Genomic DNA, 23415 nt, shown 5'->3' with positions numbered 1-23415 from the left:
ATTGCACATATATAGGGTAAAACAAGAGAACTTCAGCCTACAGAAATATATTGAAGAATCATGTCATAAAAATCTTTCTGTAGGACTTCTACAGAAAGCTGTATTTAAAGGTCGCTATATGTCACATGAGTTTCCCCCCCCAGTTGGATGGCCAGCCCCAGACAGCCTACCCATCAATAGAATCCCCATCAACTCTGAGGACGATAGGAGGAATTCTCCAAGGTGCTGAAAAGTGCCCTCGAGCGCATCCGGGGGAGGAAACGACGGGACACACCCGCCAAGGCCATTGGTACAACGTCACGCGCAGAAACTACCCGAGCTAGGAAGGTAGATGAATAACAGATGAGAGGAGGAAGAGGAGGAGGAGGAGAGCTAGAAAGCTGAGGATGCAGGTTTGGTCCACAACCGCCCCAACTCGAAGCACACGGTAAGAGCGGCTACACCTCGGTGAAATCCAACTTCCAGTGCCACCATCAGCTGACGACGAGGAGATGCGTTCGCAAAAGCGTTGATTCGACACCTTTACATCCCGCTGTTCTCCCCCTGTTCCTCCTCTTCGCTTCTCTGACGAGGAGCATCCCATACACTGATTTTACTCTGACGGGCAAGCAGACAAGGCATACTGACACAAGCCAGACACGATGCTTGGATCGCCCCGATATGGGACAGCCTTGGGATTTACAGTGCTGCTGAACGCGCTGCTGCTTGCGACGCAGGCTGCAGAAGGAGTCTTAACGGACCATTTTCTGGTTCAGTTGCATGAGGACGCACAGGATGAAGCGCACCAAGTTGCAACACAACATGGGTTCCAGAGTGCCCGAAAGGTAGGGATGCTCTGATTAAAAAAGCATCACGCAATCCTGGCAGCAAATGTTTTTCTTTTTCTTTTCTTTTTTTCTTAAGTAAACCGACCAATTGATATAAATATTATTAAATGAAAATGTCAGCGCGAAATATTTCTGGTTGTTTAGCAACCTTTGTGGGCATTCTCGCTCTTTTAAAACAATCAGACATACTGCACGTAGTGAAACTATCCAGTAGAGGAGACATTGAGAAGCTTCTTCTGGTTTTCTTCTGGTTTGACTTCACTGCACTTTTTCTTGACTTGATGACGTCATTCTCACTGAACCGCAGGCCTTGTTTATTAGGTTTGCCACCGGCCCGTGGGCTAAATTCTATTTCAAAAACGCATCAAATTTCAGTGTCCTGCAAAAGGAAGATTCACCTGGAGCTATCTGTGAAAGATGCTGCTGAAGAAGAGACAAAACATTTCATGAACAAAACATCACACGAAGTTCTGGTTTGATATAATCCTCACAGTTTTGGACACCCCCTCCCCTTTTTTAATGCTTAGTTGCCAAATCACATTAAAAAACAGCAAATTTACTTGGATACCTTGTTGGATGCCCTCTTTGTCAGAGGCTGACATAAAAAAAACACATTTTCCAATAAAATATAAAACATCTCTTTATTATTTGTCTTTTGCAGAGCACATAGTGTATTCACATTCGTGGCCCTCCTTTGTCTCACCTGAGACAAATCAGATAGCTCGACAAATTTCGGATGCCTTTCAACATGTCAGAAGACTTAACAAGGCGTTTATGGCAGACTGATAGAAATAATTCCCCAGCAGTGTGTGTTCCTTGTCACATGTCAAAATAAATGTGTGGGTGAAATTGGCTGGAGCCTTAGTCAGTGAGGCGTAGCAGTGAACGGAGGGGTGTCTGCACAGCTCTGAATGAGGATGTGTGTTTTTTCTCCTCTCACCTCCACAGTAATAATAATAATAAAGAAAAGTGTTTGATTTGTATCTCATCATCATAATCTCATAACATCATTGTGGTAGTTGTGCAGCATTGCTATTTCTGCTGTGGCTTGCTCGCTTTCTTGTAGGCAATAGATCATCCCCTCCGTCTACTGCCTCCCAGGTTATGTAATCTGCAGCTATATTTGTCTTAATGGGATATGCGCCATTAAACAATGTCTGCGTTGTTTGAATTCTCTTCTTTTGTAGCTTAATTAACTAGACTGGGATACAGACAGGGGACACGCATACAAATGTAAGCCTAAAGAGTGGCAAAAGAAAAGCAAAACAGATCTGTGATCAGCCAATGTAAAGCAATGATAATGATACTGCTACTGCTACTACTCTTAATCATCATCACCATAATAATAACACATATTGTAATACTATGAGGACATTTCAATCTGACAAAAATGTTCAAATGAAAGAGCATTGGCAGATAAGGAGAATCTTTTGATAAGTGTTACATTTTCACATTAGATCTGACAGCCGCATCTGAAACCATTTATTTTGAGGATTGACCTGTGCCCTGACTGTTACTAAAGCATAAGGGGGTCTTTAATCTGTGCATAGTGCTAGAGGGAACGCTCTGGATGATGCATCTCATTTCCCTCCCCATGTGACTTATTATGGTTGATCCCAATGCTGTTCTCCAGGCTTAACCGTCTGTGAAAGCCAGGGAGTCAGTGCCCTTGTTTCCATCTGGAAGATAACCTGCTATCCTCTTTCCTTTATGAACTATTGTATTTTGATTTGTCATTCACACTTTATGATTGCTGCCTCAACCCTCCCATCTGTATTTCTGCCCCTGATCCATTTCCCTGTCTTGTACTTCTTTTCTTTTCTTTCCAGCTTCCCTTCGGAGAAGGGCTCTTTCACCTCTACCCTCAGGATACTTCGAAGAGGCGGAGCAAACGCAGTGCCCGTAGGAGACAGCAGCTCCAAAAAGACAAAAGGGTAAGAATGCATATGACAATGAAACAATATACTGTGTATACATGTGCTGTAACCACTACAGCTTTTCTTTCACTTCACATTAAAGTCTTTTTTCTATATGTAAAAAGTCCTAAATAAGAGATTTAACTTAAACAGTGCTCGTTACAAAAAAGCAAAATGTTTTTTTAAGGTTCCGAGAAACATTCTAAATAAAGACAATACATAGATATAAACTCTCACAAGGACGAGATTTCACAAGCCACTTTGTAAACACCAGGCAAAAGAAATTCTAACAAATGAAATAAACTACTACACAATCACCCTCATTTCATCAAACTGAAACTTCCAATGAGCTAGTGAAGCAAAAATCATTTGGCTCCACATCTAGTTTAGTGCTTTATTGTGTATATAGTCATAGCAGCTTTACCACCAGTTCTCAATGAGAAATTGCAGTCCTTACGCAACTACGGGGTAATTATGCAGTAACACTATGATAAGCTGTGGCTCAGCCTAAGATTAACTGGTTGTCGTCCTGACTTTTTTCTGTTTATTTTTCAGAAAAACAAAAAAAAGAAAACTTGTTTTTCCCATCAGAGCCAAATAGAATGCAAGCAATTCCAAACCCAGCACTAAATAACATGCTAAAACTTAATACACTTGTTTTTGGACGTTATTTTAGAATTTATTTTTCATAATGTTGCAGTGAATCTAATTCCTTGTTTTATTTCATTTTTGTATTTTATGATTAGCATTTTCCTCAGAAACATTTTGATTGCACCCATAAATAAACAGGGCCATTTCTTGGATTAGTCGGCGCTTCAGTGGTTCTGCATTTGCAGTAGTAAAAGCTGAGCTATATTAATGAGAAAAAGTGTCTTTTTTTCTTCTTCTGACATCTGCTTTTCTAATAAAAATATACTTTCTTACAAAGTCTGGTGACATTTATGTTGTACTTGGTTAAGTATGTAATCATTAATTTGGGAGCTTAAATGTTTGGATTGGGTAATAAGTCGTGCAATGATCGATTTCCACATACAGTTTGTTACCTCTTGACAAACAATAGCTGTAAGTAAACATTATTCTCATTTTCAAGTAATCTTCTTATTGTTTGGGTTAATATTTAATAAGTCTACCCATTTACCACAATTGTTCAGCTCATAAGGCCTTACACACGTAAAGCAATGCCTTTCTTGGGGATTGCTTTGTAGCTAATGGCCTATGACAACCTCAAAGTAGAGATTCGTTTTGACCTGACTCGCCCACTTTGGGTTGCCAGTGGTTATTTCCCCTGTCACTGCTACAAGTCGCCCACTTTCACTGATGTTTTAATCTCAATTAACTGCTACTTGTCCTGTAAGACAAAGTCTCACAATCATATTTATTTTTTGTCTGACCAACTGTCCAATACCCCAAAATATAATCAGTTTACAGTAATGAAGGAAAATCAACTCTTACATTTATGGCAGTAAATATTTGCTCTTTTTGCTTGAAAAATAACTCAATCAATTATGAAGCAAGTGTAAATTATGGTAATTTCATGACAGTCATGACACTGGACTCACTCACAAATTGTTTCAGCTGTTTTTTCTTATATAAAAACATGTATGTGCCGCATCTTGAAGCTCAGTACTGTTGTGTGCTGAGCTGTGTGTGTTCAGCTCCGTCCACTGTTGGATGTAGTGAAAGTGGAGGTCCTGCTGCAGACAATCAACTAACCTCTCTAATTGCGCTTGTGAGAGGTGTTAATGAAAATAAATGCGAGCCACTCTGACGAGCTAATTCTGCAAATGGAAGTGAGACAGCACGAACATGGGCAGGTCCACATTCCAGGTTTTAATCAGCTGCTTGACATGCTCACGTGTGACACCAAGGCTATTGATTTCTTTGGATTTCCAGAACCTATGAGGTCAACAAGTCTGATTTTATGTTCTTTGTTTATAATTTTGAGGTATCTTTCTGTCATTTCCCAACCTACAGCAATATCTCTCAGCTCTGGGAACATAAAAGAAAGATCTAATTGGTGGAAATTGTATTCCACAGCCCTAAATAAAGAAGCATTGTATTTAGTAGACATTATATTCTGTTAAACCTCCTTTTACCTGTAACTGAGTCATTAAACACTCATTTAACATGCAGTCTAATTGAGTAGCAGTATTGATGGAACTGGGTGGTGTCCCAAGAACCCTGTTATTCCTCAGATTCTATTAGTGGAGCGTGTTGACCCACTTCCGACCAAAATAATCTACTTGTATCTCTCCTTTGCATTTCTCTCTGTGCATACCTGTCTATACTTCCCTGCTTTTTCCCAGTTTATCCAATGATCTGTCCATCCATAAATCCTGAAATACACCTTTTTTTTTATGAGACATAGATAATATAATATAACCTTTTAATAGAGATTAAAAGGCTATATTAAAAAGTGGGAATGTAGCAAAGGTGGAATGTAAAACATTAAAAAAAAATGTTGTGAGTGAGCAGCATCCCCTGACCCCGAAAGATGCACGCATGGAAAAGCCAGGAGGGAAATGAGGGCAGTGAGAAAGGAGACAGCCAGCACTGCTCTTTGATTTGGAGTGAACTGAAGCATTGTGAGCAGGCAGTGGCAAAGGCGGAGAGTGATGGCAGTGCATGGGCACTGTTTGATGTTGTGAGTGGGCAGTATGACATGCTGTCTCAAGGGAAATACCAACTCTCCTGCCAAGTAATGGAATAAACTGCTGATGGATGGAAAGAAGACGAGGAAATGCCAGGATAATATAGATATTGCCGCTAGCCGCTCTGAATATGAATGCAATTTTGTGATTACAAAAGTAATATAAGGCTAAAACAGCGATCTTACTTTAAGCAAGAGATCTTATTTTACAGGGCTAGTTTCTGTTTAGCTGATTTGTGTGCTTATTTACAGTTTCTTTGCCTCATGATTGTGTAGGGTATACCATAACAGGAGAGCCAGCTGAATAGGCTTTGGCCATTTTAGAAGGACACATTTAAGTGCTGCTCCGCTCTCTTATCTTTGCGGGTAAACACGCCAGACAATCCCTGTTTCTTTGTGACACACTAGAGGGAATTTGTGAAGGGTAAACATAAGAGGAACATTTAGTTGGAGACCTATTTTCAAAATGAAGCTTTGAAATTGTGAAAAACACATTTAGTTTCTCACGTACAACCGCACAGAGAGAGAGAGAATCAGAAACTGACCCAAAACCTTCAAATGAAATCATTGTCCATATGACCTTCAAGACAAGCAGAGTGTTGGCAATAAATTTCAAATTGAGAGCTTCTCTTCAGGCTTGGTTTAGCCAGTGCCAGACTCTAAAAGATTAAGTGGCTTGTTGTTCCTTTGCCTCTACTTCACCTATTCAGCTTTTCCAAATGACTGAATATGGGTACAGTATTTTGTAGAGAGAGAGAAAAAGTTAAACTGTCACAGGAGATGGGGTGCAGTTCCCAATTAGAATGACTAAATTGATAGGTTATTATTACTCCTGTCCTCAGTTGCTGACAGAGATGAAGGCAGCGGAATAATGGGAGTGTTTTCTTAGCTCTATGATTTGAAGTGTGAGCAGAAATTAAATACAACATCGCTATCAAAGACAACCAGTCATTTTCATGCCAACCACCAGCTAATCAAGCAACTACATTTCATCCCAATCATTTATTTGTTCTGTCCTATGTTATCTTTCTGAGCTCGATAATGGTTATTGTGGCAGCATTCAGTAAGCATTTGTAATCCAAATCAGAGCTGTTCATCTGCTGAGATTTCTTTGATGATTCAGAGAAACACAAGCGTGTTTGCGAGTGTAATTGCTGTGGCTTTTGAGCATACTGACAAGGTGAGTTTGGGAGCCCCCGGCTCCAGCTGCAGCCACTCTTATTAGGAGAAAAAGAATAGCCTCTTTCATTTAGGTGATGTTCTGCCTTCACGGTACAGTAGAGCACAGCTGGGTTTTGTGATTTCCTGTGCACAGAGCAATCCCAGGCAACATCTCAAGCGTCATATCAAGCAGAATCTTATTGCTTCTGTGCTCCAGCATAAACGCACCTGGGTTTCATTTGGCTCTTTGTATGATTCTTTTCAAAATGTGCGTGAGATCATTGTTGATTTTAAACTGACATTGACCTGACTTTTTTTTCTTTTTTTCCCTTTCCCCCGCAGGTGAAGAATGTCATCGAACAGGAGGGATTCAGTCGTCAGAAGCGAGGCTACAGAAATATCAACGATATTGAAGTTAACATGAGCGACCCTCTATTCACCAAGCAGTGGTATCTGGTGAGTAATAAGCCAGCTAGCTGTCTGCGCGAAGCCTGACCTTTAGCACCAGCCCACATTTTTTCCACCTTAATTACTCAGAGACCGACCATATTCCCTACCGCCTTCTGTATGAACATTGTTATTATTTGTTAAATTAGCCTGGCAAATATCATGCCATCTCATCTCTGCATTCATGTTGCCTAGTTTCCCCTCGTTTACATTAACCGGTGAGCAGGACTTTGATGCTGTAGCAAGCTCGCTTTCATTCATCTGGCATGTCAGATGAATCTGCTGACATTTACTTCCCCTTCCTTTCAAAATCACCCTCAAGCAGTCCTTATCCATAACATCCTGTTCCTGCACATACACACATTCTGCATGTTGACTAATTTCCTAATGGTGGCTCACCTGGGTGCCATGAGTCATGGACGTTCTCCATATTGTCTGAGTGATTAGATAAACACAGGCCAGGCAGACGGGACCCCTGGGTTGGATCTTAATGTGGCTGAAGCTTGGCAACTGGGCTACACAGGCAAAGGAGTTACCATTGCAATCATGGATGACGGTGAGTATAAAATCCTTAATTTATAACCAGGAGCACTGTCTGGAAGCACTTAATCACACCTCCAAATATCCATCGAGCCGATTTATTTGTATATGTTGAACTTAATAAAGAATGTATGTTGGTTCTGATTAATTTGTCTCCCTGTTTGAGGGGACTCACAGCATGAAATCATGATTTACTGACCAGGTTTTCAAACAGCCGCATGTCATTGTGCAATAAAAAAAACAGAAACCTCTTTCTCCTTTAGTATGCATGCTGTTTTTTTATACACACAAAGAAGCATTTAATCATTTTTGTATATATTGAATATTACCATTACAACTGTTGAATCCAAGCTGACAGGCTCAATTTTCTAGTTTAAAGTCCAAAGATACAACTGCATTTGATTTCATTATATTTGAGAAGCTGGACCCTGTGATTGTGGAATATTAATTTTAGAGATTGTTAACATGTAATTATTTTCTTTCCCAGTTCATTAATCATCTAAATTGAATTGCACAATTTGAGTCATTTGCTAATTTGTGAAAAGTTGTGTCAGAATAATATTATTCATCATTATCCTCATTATCCAGCATTCAGAATATAATAAAGCAAAAATGAAACTGTGATATTAAAACCCATCTGTGATGCATGTTATATGACTCAATATTAATTTAAAAAGTCCCATTTCAGGTATTGACTATCTACATCCAGACCTGGCATCAAATTATGTGAGTACATACATTTTCTTTTAATGTCATACTTTCCTTCACTTGCGTAAAGTGCTGTTAATAAACAAAGCAGGAGTTTAGGTCGAGGATTTCATGGGCTTCGTGTGGTTTGTCATTGCCAGTGACAGGTGCTTTCCAAGTTGCCTTCATGGCTGCTGAGTCTCCTTGTGTTCCCGGAGGACGCAGAGGCAGGCAGACGGCCAGCCAAGCTGTTTAATGTTAATGCACACTGCACTGTAGCAGGCACAATGGCAGGCCGATCTGTCACAAGCAGAGATAATGCCAGGGTAGTTGGTGCTGCATAATGTGATGCTCTATCTCCAGAATACTGATAAAACCTTAAAGGACAAGAGGGATTGCTAAATGGAACACGGCCTTGAAGGTTCAGTCTGATTACACTATAACTTGTGCAGTTTCATCAGTGTGTCTGCATTGTGGTGTCTTCTTCAATCTAGGGATGAACAAATGCAAACCTTCTAAAGAAACTCTAATGCTTTGTTGATTTCAAAATCCTCCTACTTGAAAACAGACTTTTTTTTTAGGCTTTTACCTAAAAATGCCAAGAGTTTTGGCTCTTTTTCAGCTGTTTGCTAATGTTTTGTTTCCAGGAGATTATCCTGACGCAAAGGGCTTTCTGTTTGTACTTGTCTGCTGTAGCTATTGCGCATTAAATGTGGCTTGTTTTTCCCCCCTGTCATGCATGCATGTATCCTGAAACTTGCATCCATTTTTGCCTGCCTTTGCATGTCTTGCCTGTGAACAGAGATGAGCTGTGGCCCAAAAATAACACAGCCTCAGCTGTGTTGATACGGGAGCATCCTCCGCTGGATTGATGGATCATGCTGTGCATAGATCCAAAGTGTGTGTCTGTGTGCGTGGCACTGTGTATGTAATCCTGTGGTGCTATTGTTGTTGTGCTTTTTTATAGACCTAGACATACCTAGAAAACCCCCCCGAAACAAAACAAAGAAAACATTAAAAACCATTTTGAGTTGATCTTGAGTCGTTACTTTGAATTGATCATGTGGTAGAGCTGCTTTGGGGAGACAAATGTCAGCTCATGCAAGGGTTTTAGGCTGCTTGTTTTTCAAGATCATAATGCTACAGTTTACGAGATACATTTTGATATGACAAATAAAATGCGAGGCTGTGTTTTTCTCAAGATAAATATTAAAATATTAAAATATTAATAATATAACGTGACACTTCAATTTCATGGCAAATTTATTTGCAAGTGCAGGAGTAATAGTGCTTCACAAGATTCACAAAAACTCACAATTCAAGACTTTCACTATATTCTAACAAGTTCTATATATTGTTTTTACTACCATCAAAAAAATTAAAGAACTGAATATAAAATAATAGTAGTAAAAATCACAGGCAAAATAACAGACATTGAATCTGATTTAATTCCTACAGATGAGTATGGAGTTGATCTTTCTTTGTATCTCAGCATGCAGACAATCTGCAGGGGCCTTGTAGTTATAGTAAAATGTTGAACACAGGACCCAATGGTGTTGGTGACCCTTGCAAGCCTGGAATGAAAAGTTCATTTTATTTCGCTTTTTTCAATTTCTAAATAACAATGACATAATTGCCTGAATAAACTGACTGTGTGACTTGAGCTTGATTGCCTAAAATACCAACTCTCACCCCTTACAAATGAAACAAAATGGTTTGGTCCACCCCATACCAGGACTGCCCTTTACAGCATTGATAATATTTTATTTATTCTACCTTGGGGACCGTGAGCCACTGTATCCACACAGAAAAGAAAGCAAGAAGAGGGAGAGAAAGCAAAAAAAGGACATCGCCTGTTAACAAAGGTTAGCATAGCTCACGTAGAAGGTTAAGTATTGTTCAGTTATCAGCAGTTGTTAAAAACAGTGAATTAGAGTCAAAATTAACCAGCACAACGGCCAGAAAGAGTGAAGCTGTAACAGGTCCCTCTCCAAAAGGATGCACAAGATGTGACATGACGTGAAGTCCCATAGCTGCAATGAAGAGCTGTTTCAGCTGAAAGCATAGCACTAAGCTTCACTGTATGTTGGACCAGCTGTTCTGAGCTGCCAGGTATTTTGAGGAAGCCAGGCTGATGAAACAGTATGCTAAAATATCACAATGACACTTCACTATACTTAGCATGGTTCTAATGAAACAGCATGAGGCAGCAGATAACTGAAACAATGTTTCAAAAGTGGATACATACATGAGAGTTTGCTCGCTTCTTCCTCTGCAGCCATTAGTTTGAAAAGTCCCATTAGCCGGGTGAAATTTAGGAATGTTGCAGTTGGGCAGTCATTCCCTTCCTAGGAAACAACTACTTCACTACAGAAATTCAACCACTGGATAAATTTCAGCATTTAACTTTTGATTTATCTGCATTCTACCATAGGAAAACCAATTTAATTCAAACATGGCCCATTTATCCCCCTGAAGTTCAGTGAAATTCATGTATTTAATGCATGAAGACTTCTTTACCCATGGCTCAGCTCTTCTATGTCTTGTCATCAATTTATTATTGTTATTATCATTGTTATTAACAGGGTAACACTAACACCAATAGACAGATAACTACATCACACCAGCAGCCACTTTAGAACCACCAGTTAACCTGGTAAGCCCGTCTTTGGACAGACTCAAACACAGAACCTTCTTACTGTGAGGTGACCGGTACCACTGTGCTGATACACTGATACAACTAATCTAACTACATTACGTATAGTATTTAATGCTAATGTTAGTGTTGTCTTTGTTCTATCCTCTCCTGGTTTATATAATGCCCTCTTACTCTCATGTAACACTCAAATCCTTTTTTACACTGCAAACTGGATCCACAGACACAATTTCAACACTCACGGACACGTGAGCCCACATGGATGTCTCAGGAGATACCTGGGGTTCAAAGGTCTAAATAACTAATGACTCTGACTTCTAAAATCAACTTCTATATTGTTGAATGTCTGTGGTTGTAAGATCATTTTAGAATCTTTTAGATTCTTTATACTGAAAATGACAATCATCTTGGTTTTCAAATGGCTAATGGGTTTCTCAAGAAAGTAATCATAAGAGTATAAATACCGTTTTTTGGCACTTGTATCCACCTGTAAATGATTTCTCTATAATGTTAAGTAATCTGCTGCACTGCGTGTCGAATGAGTGGCGTGCCATGACACAACCAAGGCATTTTGAGGAAGCCAGTGTGTTTCAGGCTGATGAGATGGCATTTTAAAATACCACAGTGATGCCGCTTGTTAATTTAGTTTGTTACTTATATGGGCACGGATGTGTTTCTTTAGCTTTTGCTACTTCAAAAACACAAACACTCTTGTGTGTACACTCTTGCAAATGTTTTCATGTATCGCTAAATTATCAGATATGCAAACTGCCATGTATGAGATCTCTAACTTTTGTGTTTGATAACATTAAGGACGTTAAATGGCTGTTATATGTCATGTCATAAGCCTAGTTTAAGGATAATTAAATTATTTACAATTATTATGGTGTCTCTAGGGGTGTGACCTTAGCACCAAAAAGGTTGAAATCTGCATGAGACTGTAAACAGATTAAGACACTAATAGTATTTTGAGACATAAGGATTGAAATGTGAGGGGATTTCAAACTGTGCTGATTTATGGACATATTATAGATTTTTATTAAATGAAAATTTAATTACTGGCTGATTTCAGTGACCACTACAGATTGCTGTGTATGGTTGTCAGAGCAATTTTCTTTCTTTCTTTTTTTTTAGTCAAAAGTTGCATGAGCGATATGGCACAAGAAAGAGACTGCTTATTTATAGGGGCCATAGTTCTGAGACAAGTCCATGCAACTTGATCAATGGTGTTATTTGTTATTGGCTTTAGAGGATATAACACTTGTCTTTTCTCTTTTAAATTGAACTTTGTGAAAGGTTGTAATATTGAGTTTTAGGTCCTTTCTGAGGAATGTCATGTTGTTTTCTGTAACGGAGAGATGTCTTCACAAAGACTTTTTAAAAGATTTTAAAGAGAATTATGTGGCCTAAGATTATGTCCACTAAAACAGAGAATAGGCAGTGTAAACTCTCTGAAATTGGTTGGGACCTTGTACTATAGTTAAAGTGTTTTGCCAAGGGCTTCCAAGAAATCATGCATTAACTTTCCTGCATTATAAATTTGCTTATCAGCACTAGTGGCCTGTTGAAATCTGTCCTGATAACATGATAAATGGTTCTGGGAGAGATACATAAGGACGTTTTGTTTGAGTTTTCCCCTTCATCACCAACATACCTCAGGAAACAAACAAATTTTAACTACTTCGAGCAATTTCTCAGGGATCCCACTCGTATTACACTGACTTGGTCCAGTCATTCCCATGTTGGGCTGGACAAAACAACAAGATTTGTAAAATAAGAAGAGGGTTAGATTAAAATCTTTAAGCTCTTCTTAAATGTTTTCTGTATTTTCAGTGCTTTTACCACTTCAGGTTAAAAAGTTAAAAGTAGTGTTTAAATAAAGCCATAGTCAAATTTAAAGGTGAAATATCTCTTTGACAGGATATCTTAAAAATGCTTAGTGTAAATGTGGCAAGAGTCCTTTCCGGATACATCTTCTCCTTTTGGCCCGTTGAGCCAAAAAGCTGACAGAAATATGGAGCAAACGAAGTGAGGCTGCAAAGTTGTACAGTTGCACAACCTTGCTTTGCAGCTGTCAATTGAGCGAATGAGCTGTTAACTCGTGTGATCTAATTGGATGGATGACAAGTTTGCTTCATTGTTCACTTAAGTACCATAGGCTCATGTGACAGTGAACAGCTAGTGGTTGCTGGGGAAAGGCGACAAGGCTGAGGCTCGGCAGAATCCATTATTCCGACTGTTGCTGTGTACAGGACAGCAGAGAAAGAGTAGAGCCTGATTGATAGCAGAAGAAGAGCTTGAGAAGCACAGAAAGTGATTCATCGACAGGCTTGGTGTCATTTATTACTAGGGCTCAGGACTTTTCACTTCATTTAATAAAAGAGAACAAGGACACACTCCTGCGTCTGACGTGGACTCAAAATCTATTAGGGAACAGCATGTTCTAGTTTCAAATGTTTCTGCTCTGAGTATTAACATTTAAAGACAAAACCTTAGATTTTTAACTTTGCTTTTGTTGAGCAATATGTTATATGCAATTTTTGTGTGGCATCATACCTACTTAGAGCAGGAAAAAGAGGAAACCAAATGTCACAAATACTTTAGGTAACTTTCACCTTTCTGGTTATTACCCCTTCTCTTTAAACAATTAGATAGTTATGAAGTGATCTCCATCACGTAACCCTAGTGGCTCTAAGTATTTGTACTGTCCTCTAGTTGTCTGCTCCACATTGTGATAATTACAGTGTTTCTCCATTGGGTCACTAAGCTATTGTCGTTTTTCTTCTTCCATTGTTGCTGACTGAGTCATCTCCTCCAAATGCCAGCCTACACAGCTCACAATCTGCAGCATGGAAACAGCCTCCAAGAATGATCTGATGTATTTGGGTCTGTAGTTAATGAACAGTGCTGTGGCTTCTCTGTGACCACACAAAGCGACATGTTATAGGGACTAAATACACAGCTCAAAACAGGATGCACTCCAAGTGACAAGAGTGACAAGTAAAGGAGAGACTTCACCTGCTGCAATAAGTCAATAGGCCATTTTGTATTAAAGTAAGAACAAGTGTAGTGTTTACCCGAGGATGTCTTACTGTGTGTGTATATCTTCCAGACATGGTTATTCTGATAATTCTGTTGACTGGGTTACTATCTGTCCAGCGGATGTGTGTCTGTCTCCTGCATTTTCTCTTGCTTTTCCGTTGCTGTGTGCTCTGATCATATTACTTTTGGCCATGTGGAATTAAATGTTGGCAGTGATTTGGCCATTACTTTCTCAGTTTGAAATCCCCACTGTGACCACACATTACATTAATATTGCCGCAGATTAAATATTGGTAGTTAAGTGTTGCATGAAGGTGCTCAAATGAGTTTTAATGTATAAACTATACTGTAAGTTTATTAGGAAGAGCTAGCTAAATCTAATACAGTTGAATACAATTCTGCACTACAATAAATCATGTCTTTATGAAGGTTAGACAATAATGTTCAATGCTGACATAAGCTTTTCTTTGCTGCTCTGAGGTATTGTGCAAAAGTCTTGAGCCGCCACTCATTTGTTTATATTTTGCTTCCAAAGAACCAGGCCAGACTTTTTAAAGTGATCTAGGCCAACAATTCTCCAGGCTTTCTAAAGGTCTTTCAGTGTTTTTCTTTGGACATTGACTGCTTCTTTACTGAGTCTTATCTTTTTAATTTCAGAGGAATTGTTTTTTTTTATTTGTTTTAGCCATTTAGCACTGACCTATCAATCTTTCAAACATAAAAAGGCATATATCTTAAAGGATGAGTCAGTATTGTCTAGATAACATTTGTTCTATGGTGACAACTTGGCAAAGAACCTATTTGTTCCAATTTTCTTAGCTGACTCTGTGAAAAATGTCAAAGATAACACAGTTTGACTTGCATGAAATATATATTTTTTCCAGTAAGGTGAAAAAAATAGCTATTAAATGAAAACCTAGGCAAGTCTTGGCATAGTGTACAGTGTTGAAGAAACTGGACAAGCGGAGGACAAAAGAGGAAGTGCTAGGCTTAAAAAACTACTACAGTTGAACAGTATTTGAAAGTCATGTACTCAAAAATAGGAAAACAATCAAAAGACCTGCCAGAAGACCTGAGAGGTGCATCTGTCATTTCAGTTGCTTCATCGACTTTTTTCTGAAGTCTTAACAGAAATGATCTCAATAATAGTGTGGCTGTCAAGGACGGAGTCATTCTTCAGGTAGGGAAACAGGTTGAGGTATGCCAAATTACACAAGAACTGGCAGGTATGAACTGAATGATAAATCCATCTTTGATTCAAATATCAGTATGTATGAAAGAGGTCAGGTAAAACAGTGAGTGTTTAAGTCATCTGTGAAACACAGTGGTGGGTCTGGTATAGTTTAAGGTGGCATTTCAGGCACTGGTGTTGAAGATCTTTTCACAATTGTTGAAATTATGATCACGGAAAAGTATTTTGGTCCAACACACCATGCTGTACCATGTCTGGAAATAATCTAATTGGCAATGACTACATTGTTCAGCATGGCAATGAGGTCAAACATAAAAGCATAAACGATGGAAAAACACATAATGGACACTATCATTCATGGACTGGCCTCCCCAGAGCCTGGACTTCAACATTATTGTAGCAGTGTGAACATCTTGACACACAATGTAGGAAAACTCAACAGTAAAAGAAAAGCTTTGAATGTCCTTCAAGAAACTCAGAGAGTTATTCCTGAAGACTACTTTAAATAATTCCCAGAAAACCTAAGAGAGTTCAGGCTGTGTAAATAAAGGTGGTCAGAGCAAATAATGACTATTGGCTTATATATTCTGTTTTCAAGTATAATTGCAAATGCTTCACCTATTTTCCATTTTCCATGCAACATATAAAGAAATGCGCAAAGAACTTGGTTTTGTTTTTTTGTTTTTGTTTTTAACAAAAACAATATCAGACTAGATGTAGCCTTTTGGCAAAAAAAAAAAAAAAAAAGTGAATGAAAACATTTCTAAAAATGCCTAAATTTTCCCTGAGCTGCAGGTTGGGTGGCTAGATTTACCTGATTAACTTCCACACTAGCAAGCTTAGAATTCAAAATCACCCCTGACCGGTGCATAAGGATGACAGAACAGACTGTGATAAGGTCAGCACTTGACTGTGAAATGCTCTTCCCTGTCGTCTCTCCTGCTGTTTTTCTGTCTCTATGTTGTTTTCGTAAATGCATCCATTCGGTCCTTTCAGAATGCCGATGCCAGCTACGACTTCAGCAGCAATGACCCGTTCCCATTTCCGCGCTACACAGATGACTGGTTTAACAGGTAAAGCTCGCCCAGACGTTGCCTATTTCTATATACACATACTCAGTGTGTTTTTGTGTGCACGTGTGTGCTCTCCCTAGAGTCTGGCAGCTCTCTTCTATTGATTTTCTCTCCACATAGTTCCATTAAGACATAATGGTGTGGTATAAACAGAGCTGTTGTCCAACACAAGAGAATAGAAAACACAATGGCTATTTTTAGCTTCTCACTTGGAGGAGATAAGGTGGATAAAGGCGGACAACCACAAGTCTAGTCTCCTCTCAGGGACAAGTGTTCATGGTGGTGACCTTCTGTCTGATAACGTCTTATCTGCCTCCCATCTCCCAATCACACCAGGGGATCCACTACCACTACAACACATGGAGCAAAGGAGCAAAGGGAACTATATTCTTTCTCTCTCTCTCCTTCTGTACCTCCATCTGCTCAGCTATATCTACATATGTGCAAGTGTCTGTTACATAGAGAAGCGGGTATTTGGGTCTGGTACTGAAGCAGTTGCTGACTGTCGGGCAATACTTGCTGGTTAATCGGCTGGTTGTTATAAATAGCTGCCTGTCTGTAGCAAAGCATGCTGGGAAAGAAGGGTTGACTGCAGTGTCCCTGTGGGGAGTAACGGGATGGAGACATAGACACGCATCACATGGCGAACACAAAACGCTGATATGTGCAGTCGTACTCAGACTCATAAATGCTCTGAAAATGGATGGAAATGTTGCTTTTCCTCAAGCAGAGCCATTCTGTTAATTATAATAGATTTATGGCTAAATCTACCCATGCTGTTATCAATATCCTCATTCAAGACACACACAAAGGCAACAATGACAAGGGGTACAATGAATGTGTGAATGCTTAGCTCAGACCTAAACCACAATATATCATTTTCAAATGTATGTAAATTAATGCAAATCATTTTAAGCGCTTTCTTTGCTTTCCGCTGTCACCAGTCACGGCACAAGATGTGCTGGAGAGGTTTCTGCGGCAGCCAACAACAACATCTGTGGTGTGGGAGTCGCCTACAACTCCAAGGTGGCAGGTGTGTGTTATAATAAGCTTGCGGGTTCAACAGAGGAATAACAATGAGGGGACAGCAATGTTAAACATCAGGCCCGATGATGGTGATGTGGTGAAAGCTGGGAGGGTGATTCAGCAAGGGAGATACTAAATGCTTCTCCTATAAAATATACTATAGGGCACTGTGGAAGAGTAGAGTTACATCGCTGAAACATGTTAAAATGGTATTTCTCTGCTCACAGAAGTAGGAAGATTTAGATTCAGCTGAAAAACAGGACAAGAGTCCAGTTTTTGTTTCATTTTGATTTTTATTGTTTTTGTTTCGCTTTTTGAGTGACAAATTAGAAATAAGAAAATCAGTACTGACAGCTTGATTTATGTTCTGCTACAAAGCTAACATAAAGATTTGCTTTAAACATTGTTTAGGGTTTACATGCATGAATGCATCATACTTTTTGCACACCATGGATATGCAAAACCTATGCTTTCTTTAATTAGAAGTAAATTAGTAACTTATACTTACTTTTTGGAATCAACTTGATGGCATCCGTTTGTACCAAAAAAGTCAAGTCAGACTTTTACTCTTTCAGGTATCAGAATGCTGGACCAGCCATTTATGACTGACATCATTGAGGCATCATCCATCAGTCACATGCCCCAGATTATTGACATCTACAGTGCTAGCTGGGGACCAACTGATGATGGCAAGACAGTGGATGGACCCAGAGAGCTCACATTGCAGGCTATGGCAGACGGCGTGAACAAGGTAAAGGCACACCTTTACCTTGTGCTGTGAGCTTTAACCTGTGATGGAAATTTATTGATGTATCTTTAAATCTCTTGAAAGAAATCTTCATTTTTTAGTGCCGCCCATTTGTGAAGGTTTTACTCACCCTTGAAGTGGCACTAACAAGTAAACAAGGTCTTTTATTGCAGCTGTAGGGTTTTGAGAAACTGAGTAAAGTCACCTGTTCAAAACTGTAAATGGGTTGTGGTTACCATAAGATTTTCTTTTCACTTTGTTTTTAATTTAATGTTTCAATTAGTTTCTAGAGTATGATTTCATATTCTTTTTATTGTGTTTAGTTATATTATATTTTCTTTTTTATTACTTTTCTTCTAGAATGAGGTGATTTGTCAGGTGCTCATGTTTTACATGTTCATAAGAGACATTAGAATACAAATATATTTAATTACCTTTAATTGACTCACTATCATGTAGGTAGTCTAAAGACTCAATACACATGAACCAAGGCCTTGTTCAACAAAATGCTGTATCATTTGTTTTTGTTTTATCTCAGATTTGTGAGTGCTCTTATTTCTGTTAGTTTTTAAATCTAATATTTATTTTATTTCCATTAATTAAAATGTTTAGCTTTAGTTTTTAATCTAGTTTTAGTTAAAGTCAAAGCATTTGCATGTACGTAACAATCCCAATTACCCACAAATATACTTTGTGTTTTGTGGCAGTTATTAAATGTAGGCAAATGTAGTTAAACAAGTGCAACTGTATGTTGACAATCTATCGCTCAACTTTAATATGACAGCATTGTACTTGTGGGCATTTTAGCAAAGCTTAAAGCATGTAGATTACAATGCAGACTCATAGAGGCCTCACACTCGTTGTCATGTTTTGCTTGAGTGATACTCATGAGCCAAATTACTCTTTGCGGATGGTGAGGCACAAGTAACTACTATACTAACGCAAAGATGAAAAGGTGGTACCTTCAGAGTACCATGCGCTCTACAGTACACTGATGCTGATCTACAGCCAGTGTAGATCAGTGTAGATTTTTTCACTCATCCAAGTGACTTCTTCAGTCTCAGCTGACTGCAGATTTTTCCAAACCTTATGAACAGCACATTTGCATAGTGACCGAAACTAAGACCACTGACTAACAATGGGCCGTGTGGTCAGTTTCCTGATTATTAATATACAAACTGTCAACGACCATTGATCAGTGGCCATGAGTACCATTCACAGAAAGTTGGGGAATGGCTGCAATCAAAGCATTGGAAGATGGTGAAAGATGAACCCTTCGGCCCCCTAAAGGGATGGTCTTCCCTCCTTGACTCAAACCAGCATTCCTCCCAGTCCAGGATGCCTTTCTCCAGTTAAACATAATCACCTTTCTGGGATTTCCTTACTGGACGACTGAGCATGCATGAACACACTCCATATTCACTTCCTAGAGACTTACTCTAACCTAAACCTATTACTAACCATTGCTCCAACCTTGAAAATAAATAATTTTTCAATTTAGGGCCAGACAACATCAGCAATGTCTGGACCAAACGCACACACAAACACTCACACAGCCGTCATGCTAGTAGTGCCACTGCCAGTTGCTTGCCTGATTAATCATCATCTAGCCAGGTGTGGGTTGGTCTGAAACGACCCTGTCGTAGGCAGGGTAGGTGAGCGGGAGCAAAGCTCACTGTAATGTCTGATCATGTAAACACAACTAATCAAGCAGCCACTCTGCGATCTGCAACTTAGATTCTAATGATCACTTATGTAAGCTATTGTGTAGGCCGAACATGATGTGCATTGTGCACAAAGGGAAACATTTAAAATTAAGAAGCACATTATTTCATATTAACAGCTGAATAAGGCAGCACGGCTTTAATGGAATTAAATACACTGGGTGCTGTTCCAAATGAAAGCACTTTGTTTGGATAGTGCAGGAGACAGATTGCAGAAGGCCTAGAGCACATAGGTGTGCTCAACAATACTCAAACCTCTTTTTGCATTTCAAATAAAAAGAGATAAATAAGCATCATGAAAGGTAGGACATGGCACTCCTCCTCCACTTGATCCTTTGTTCTGTGGGGAAATGGTCGGCCTTTTGTAGAACAGGTGCAGCATTTGGTGAGGAGGATGCTCTCTGCGTGGAGCCACAGTCAGTTGTTTCATGTTTCAAGGCACTCTATCGGTAACAAAGATGTCATTTTACTGTGTTTAAATTTGCAGAATGAGGTGTAGAAAAAAAGACAAAAAAATGCTGTCATTTTACCTTCCTTGACTGTAGCAATGCCAATTTACATGCTGTAATGGAAAAATAAGAGACAGGACAAAACAGGCTTGTGTGCCTGTGTGAGTTGCCAGTTCTGGTACACAATAGAAATTTCACTGAATTCTTTTGAGTGCTTTCTTTTTTCTTGTTGCTATCATTTGTGCCATCACAAAGTTTTTCATCAATAGCATTGTTTCTTTTTTTAATATTACGACCTTCTGATGAGATCTGCCTGCTTTGCATGCTTACAGGCACAGAATATCACAATAAAATTTATTTAGCTCTAGAAAGCAATTTATTTTAATACCAGTGGGCTGGACAGCGTGGGCCAGTGGAGTTTATGTGTTTTGCTTAAACGCTATCCTCTGTGTCGATCCTTTAATAATGTAAGATTGTTCATTTACTCCCTGCCAGTTTCCCCCAGATCCTTCTTTCTACTTCATGAAATAATAAAGAAGACAAATAATTAAAAAAAAAAAACACCTGCCAAAAGACAGCAGAGTTTTGCCAGCTTTCAGTGGGCAGTGGGTGATTAAGCAGTTTCTTCTAAAGAGCACGCCCGAAGTGACTAAAAGAAATGATTCCAAATAGGAAACCACCTGTGACAAGGGAGGTCTGACTGGCTTGTTGTCAGTGAGTAATTGAGAAATATACACAGGAGTCCTGTTATTCAATTATTTAAAGTTCTAAGCAAAGTATCACGCATTGATGTGCATCATAAACTCTCAGATTTCCAATTTTCATTTCACCCAAATGAATTCCAGCGAAAAAGAGAAGCACTGTGACACACTTTTATTTCACTAGGATCATGATGATAATGTTGTTTTAGGGGCGCGGAGGGAAAGGCAGCATCTATGTCTGGGCCTCAGGAGATGGTGGTAGCTATGATGACTGTAACTGCGATGGTTATGCCTCAAGTATGTGGACAATCTCCATCAACTCTGCCATCAACGATGGGCGCACTGCTCTGTATGACGAGAGCTGCTCATCCACCCTGGCATCTACATTCAGTAATGGACGGAAGAGGAACCCAGAGGCTGGAGTGGTGAGTGTGCTTGTGCTTTATTTGATCTCAATGTGCAACACAGTTCTGAAAGAAGAAACAACCTCAAATGTTTGCCGTAATGTCTATCAAATGTTTTGATAGTTCAGGGTCCCTGATCTTTTTCCATTCAAAGATGACTCAAGGCTCGTTTGTGATGTTAAATGCCTTTAAACGATGACTCTTCTGATTCATAGATGGAACTGGAAATAGCTTTTCAATTCGCCATGCAGTCAGAAGATACTATGAATGTAACTTATGAAGCTGTCAGTTTCTGACAGAAGAATTGCTCCTCATTGTGACGTACAGCCCAGCATTTAATTGCATAATGGATGTCTGTGTGTTTGTGTGAGTGTGTGTAAGTGCAGCTGACTAAAGCCTATCTGCACATTTACGCAAAGAACAAATACATGACATCTTGGGTTGTTTTAGGATAATCCCAGGATAATAATATATAATAAAAATTGCTCTTCTGTCTTTGTATGCACATAAATTGATCAACATCCTATATAACATGCTGTGAATGAAGCATGCAAAGGCAGCATAAGCGATTATGCAAATCACCTTTGGCTGTTGACAAAGTCATGGATCTTCCCAAGGGTTTCCCCTCTAATTAATGTCAGTCTGTTATCATTTCTAATTAAGGACAAATTAAAATTGAAAACACTGTTTATCCAGAGACATAAACATTTTCTCAATGTGTGTGCACAGCAGTTCAGCCAAAGCACCCTGGTCATGCACATCTCTCTATGTCTTTTCATATTTGTGCAGAAACATAATAAAAAGGTTGTTTTGTATCTTGTGCACTCTCACTAACATAATGATAATATATGCAAAGACAACGAAAACACGTTAAATAAAGGATTTCATTGAAAATAGTATAAATACAACATGTCAAGTGCAAAAAATTGAATGCATGAATGTATATATTCTTTTAAAATTTGTGCTTGTTTTTAATTTGATGCCAGCAATATGGTTCAAAATAGGACAACAGCATGTTTGCCCCTGGCTTGCATCACGTGTCACTCTGTAAGCGGGAACCGAGTAGACCAGCCGTTGTAATTTTTCCCATTTTTGGCCTAACGTTTGCTTTTTAAATTTCATAATGGCTCAGTAACAGGTCTGGAGTTGTGGCTTTCAGACGTCTTGCTAAGCACATGCACCGATTTCCACTACACAACTGTGTCTATTTCAGACAAAATCACTGTTATTTCATACAATTTTTTTTGTCCTTGTTCCCCGTGTCCACAACATTTATTTGTATTTCACAAAGTCCTTTAATGAAATTGTGTACCGTATATGAAGAAATATCAGATTTTCTTTATGCATATTGAGTTATCTGATTTAATACAACAATTATTATAACATATTACTGACTTACTAAAATGAAATTTTGATTATAACATTACATCTTTTTGCATATTTGCAACAACGGCAAAATCAACTACACAAAATAAAGATTCAAATTACTTTGATATATATATTTTTCACTTGTACTTGAAGAGTGCCTTCTAAAAACAAATTTAAACAATAAAAAATGTTGATCTTCTACGTATAAAGTTGCCTTTTTGTGATTATTTTAGGCTACTACAGATCTGTATGGGAACTGCACACTGCGTCACTCGGGAACCTCAGCAGCAGCGCCAGAGGCAGCTGGTGTCTTTGCTCTGGCTCTTGAGGCTAAGTATGTACTCTACTGGCCCTTTCGAAGTGCTATAATAATTGCGATTATTGATTTAGACAGACTGTCTGTATAAAAACATAATTAGGTTTCCTTATTCAACTTCACTCTGCTGGAGAAAGTGATAATTACAAGGTATAATTTTAACCATTAGATCTGGACAATCTTCAGTTTGTTTTTAAGTACAACCTCGAGCTTTTGTGTATTTCTGAAGTAATGGCTTTAACGTCCTCTGTCTGTGTGCATCTAAACTCCTTGAGAGCACAAATAATCTCTCCACTTTTCACAGAGTTGCTTATTTATCACAACTGTGAAAAGGAAAAACTGCACTCACTCTAACGCCCACAGAGCACAGACTCAATGTATGTTTGTACCAACGGCACAAATAACCCTGGATCAATGCTCTTTATACCTTAGTGCAAGGCTAAAATAAATTCAGTTCATTTTCTTTTATGAGGGTTCAGTACTTTCCC

General features: G+C 38.9%; 1 protein-coding gene across 1 annotated transcript in view; it reads left to right on the top strand.

Moving 5' to 3' along the window:
* Window positions 1-262: 262 nt before the first annotated feature.
* Window positions 263-23415, top strand: part of pcsk2 (proprotein convertase subtilisin/kexin type 2) — a 29284-nt gene continuing 6131 nt past the window's right edge. Inside the window, exons 1-10 of the mRNA XM_006783771.3 lie at window positions 263-824; window positions 2657-2761; window positions 6897-7010; window positions 7449-7557; window positions 8230-8267; window positions 16115-16191; window positions 17136-17224; window positions 17793-17968; window positions 21049-21264; window positions 22845-22945. Of these exons, the coding sequence (XP_006783834.1) occupies window positions 642-824; window positions 2657-2761; window positions 6897-7010; window positions 7449-7557; window positions 8230-8267; window positions 16115-16191; window positions 17136-17224; window positions 17793-17968; window positions 21049-21264; window positions 22845-22945 (1208 nt within the window). The 5' untranslated portion in view covers window positions 263-641. The remainder of the gene's footprint in view (window positions 825-2656; window positions 2762-6896; window positions 7011-7448; window positions 7558-8229; window positions 8268-16114; window positions 16192-17135; window positions 17225-17792; window positions 17969-21048; window positions 21265-22844; window positions 22946-23415) is intronic.

This window comes from Neolamprologus brichardi, chromosome 13 (assembly GCF_056152115.1).
Source record: "Neolamprologus brichardi isolate AB-2024 chromosome 13, ASM5615211v1, whole genome shotgun sequence".
In the NCBI taxonomy this organism is placed as follows: Eukaryota; Metazoa; Chordata; class Actinopteri; order Cichliformes; family Cichlidae; genus Neolamprologus; species Neolamprologus brichardi.
This window is presented reverse-complemented; position numbering and strand designations above follow the sequence as displayed.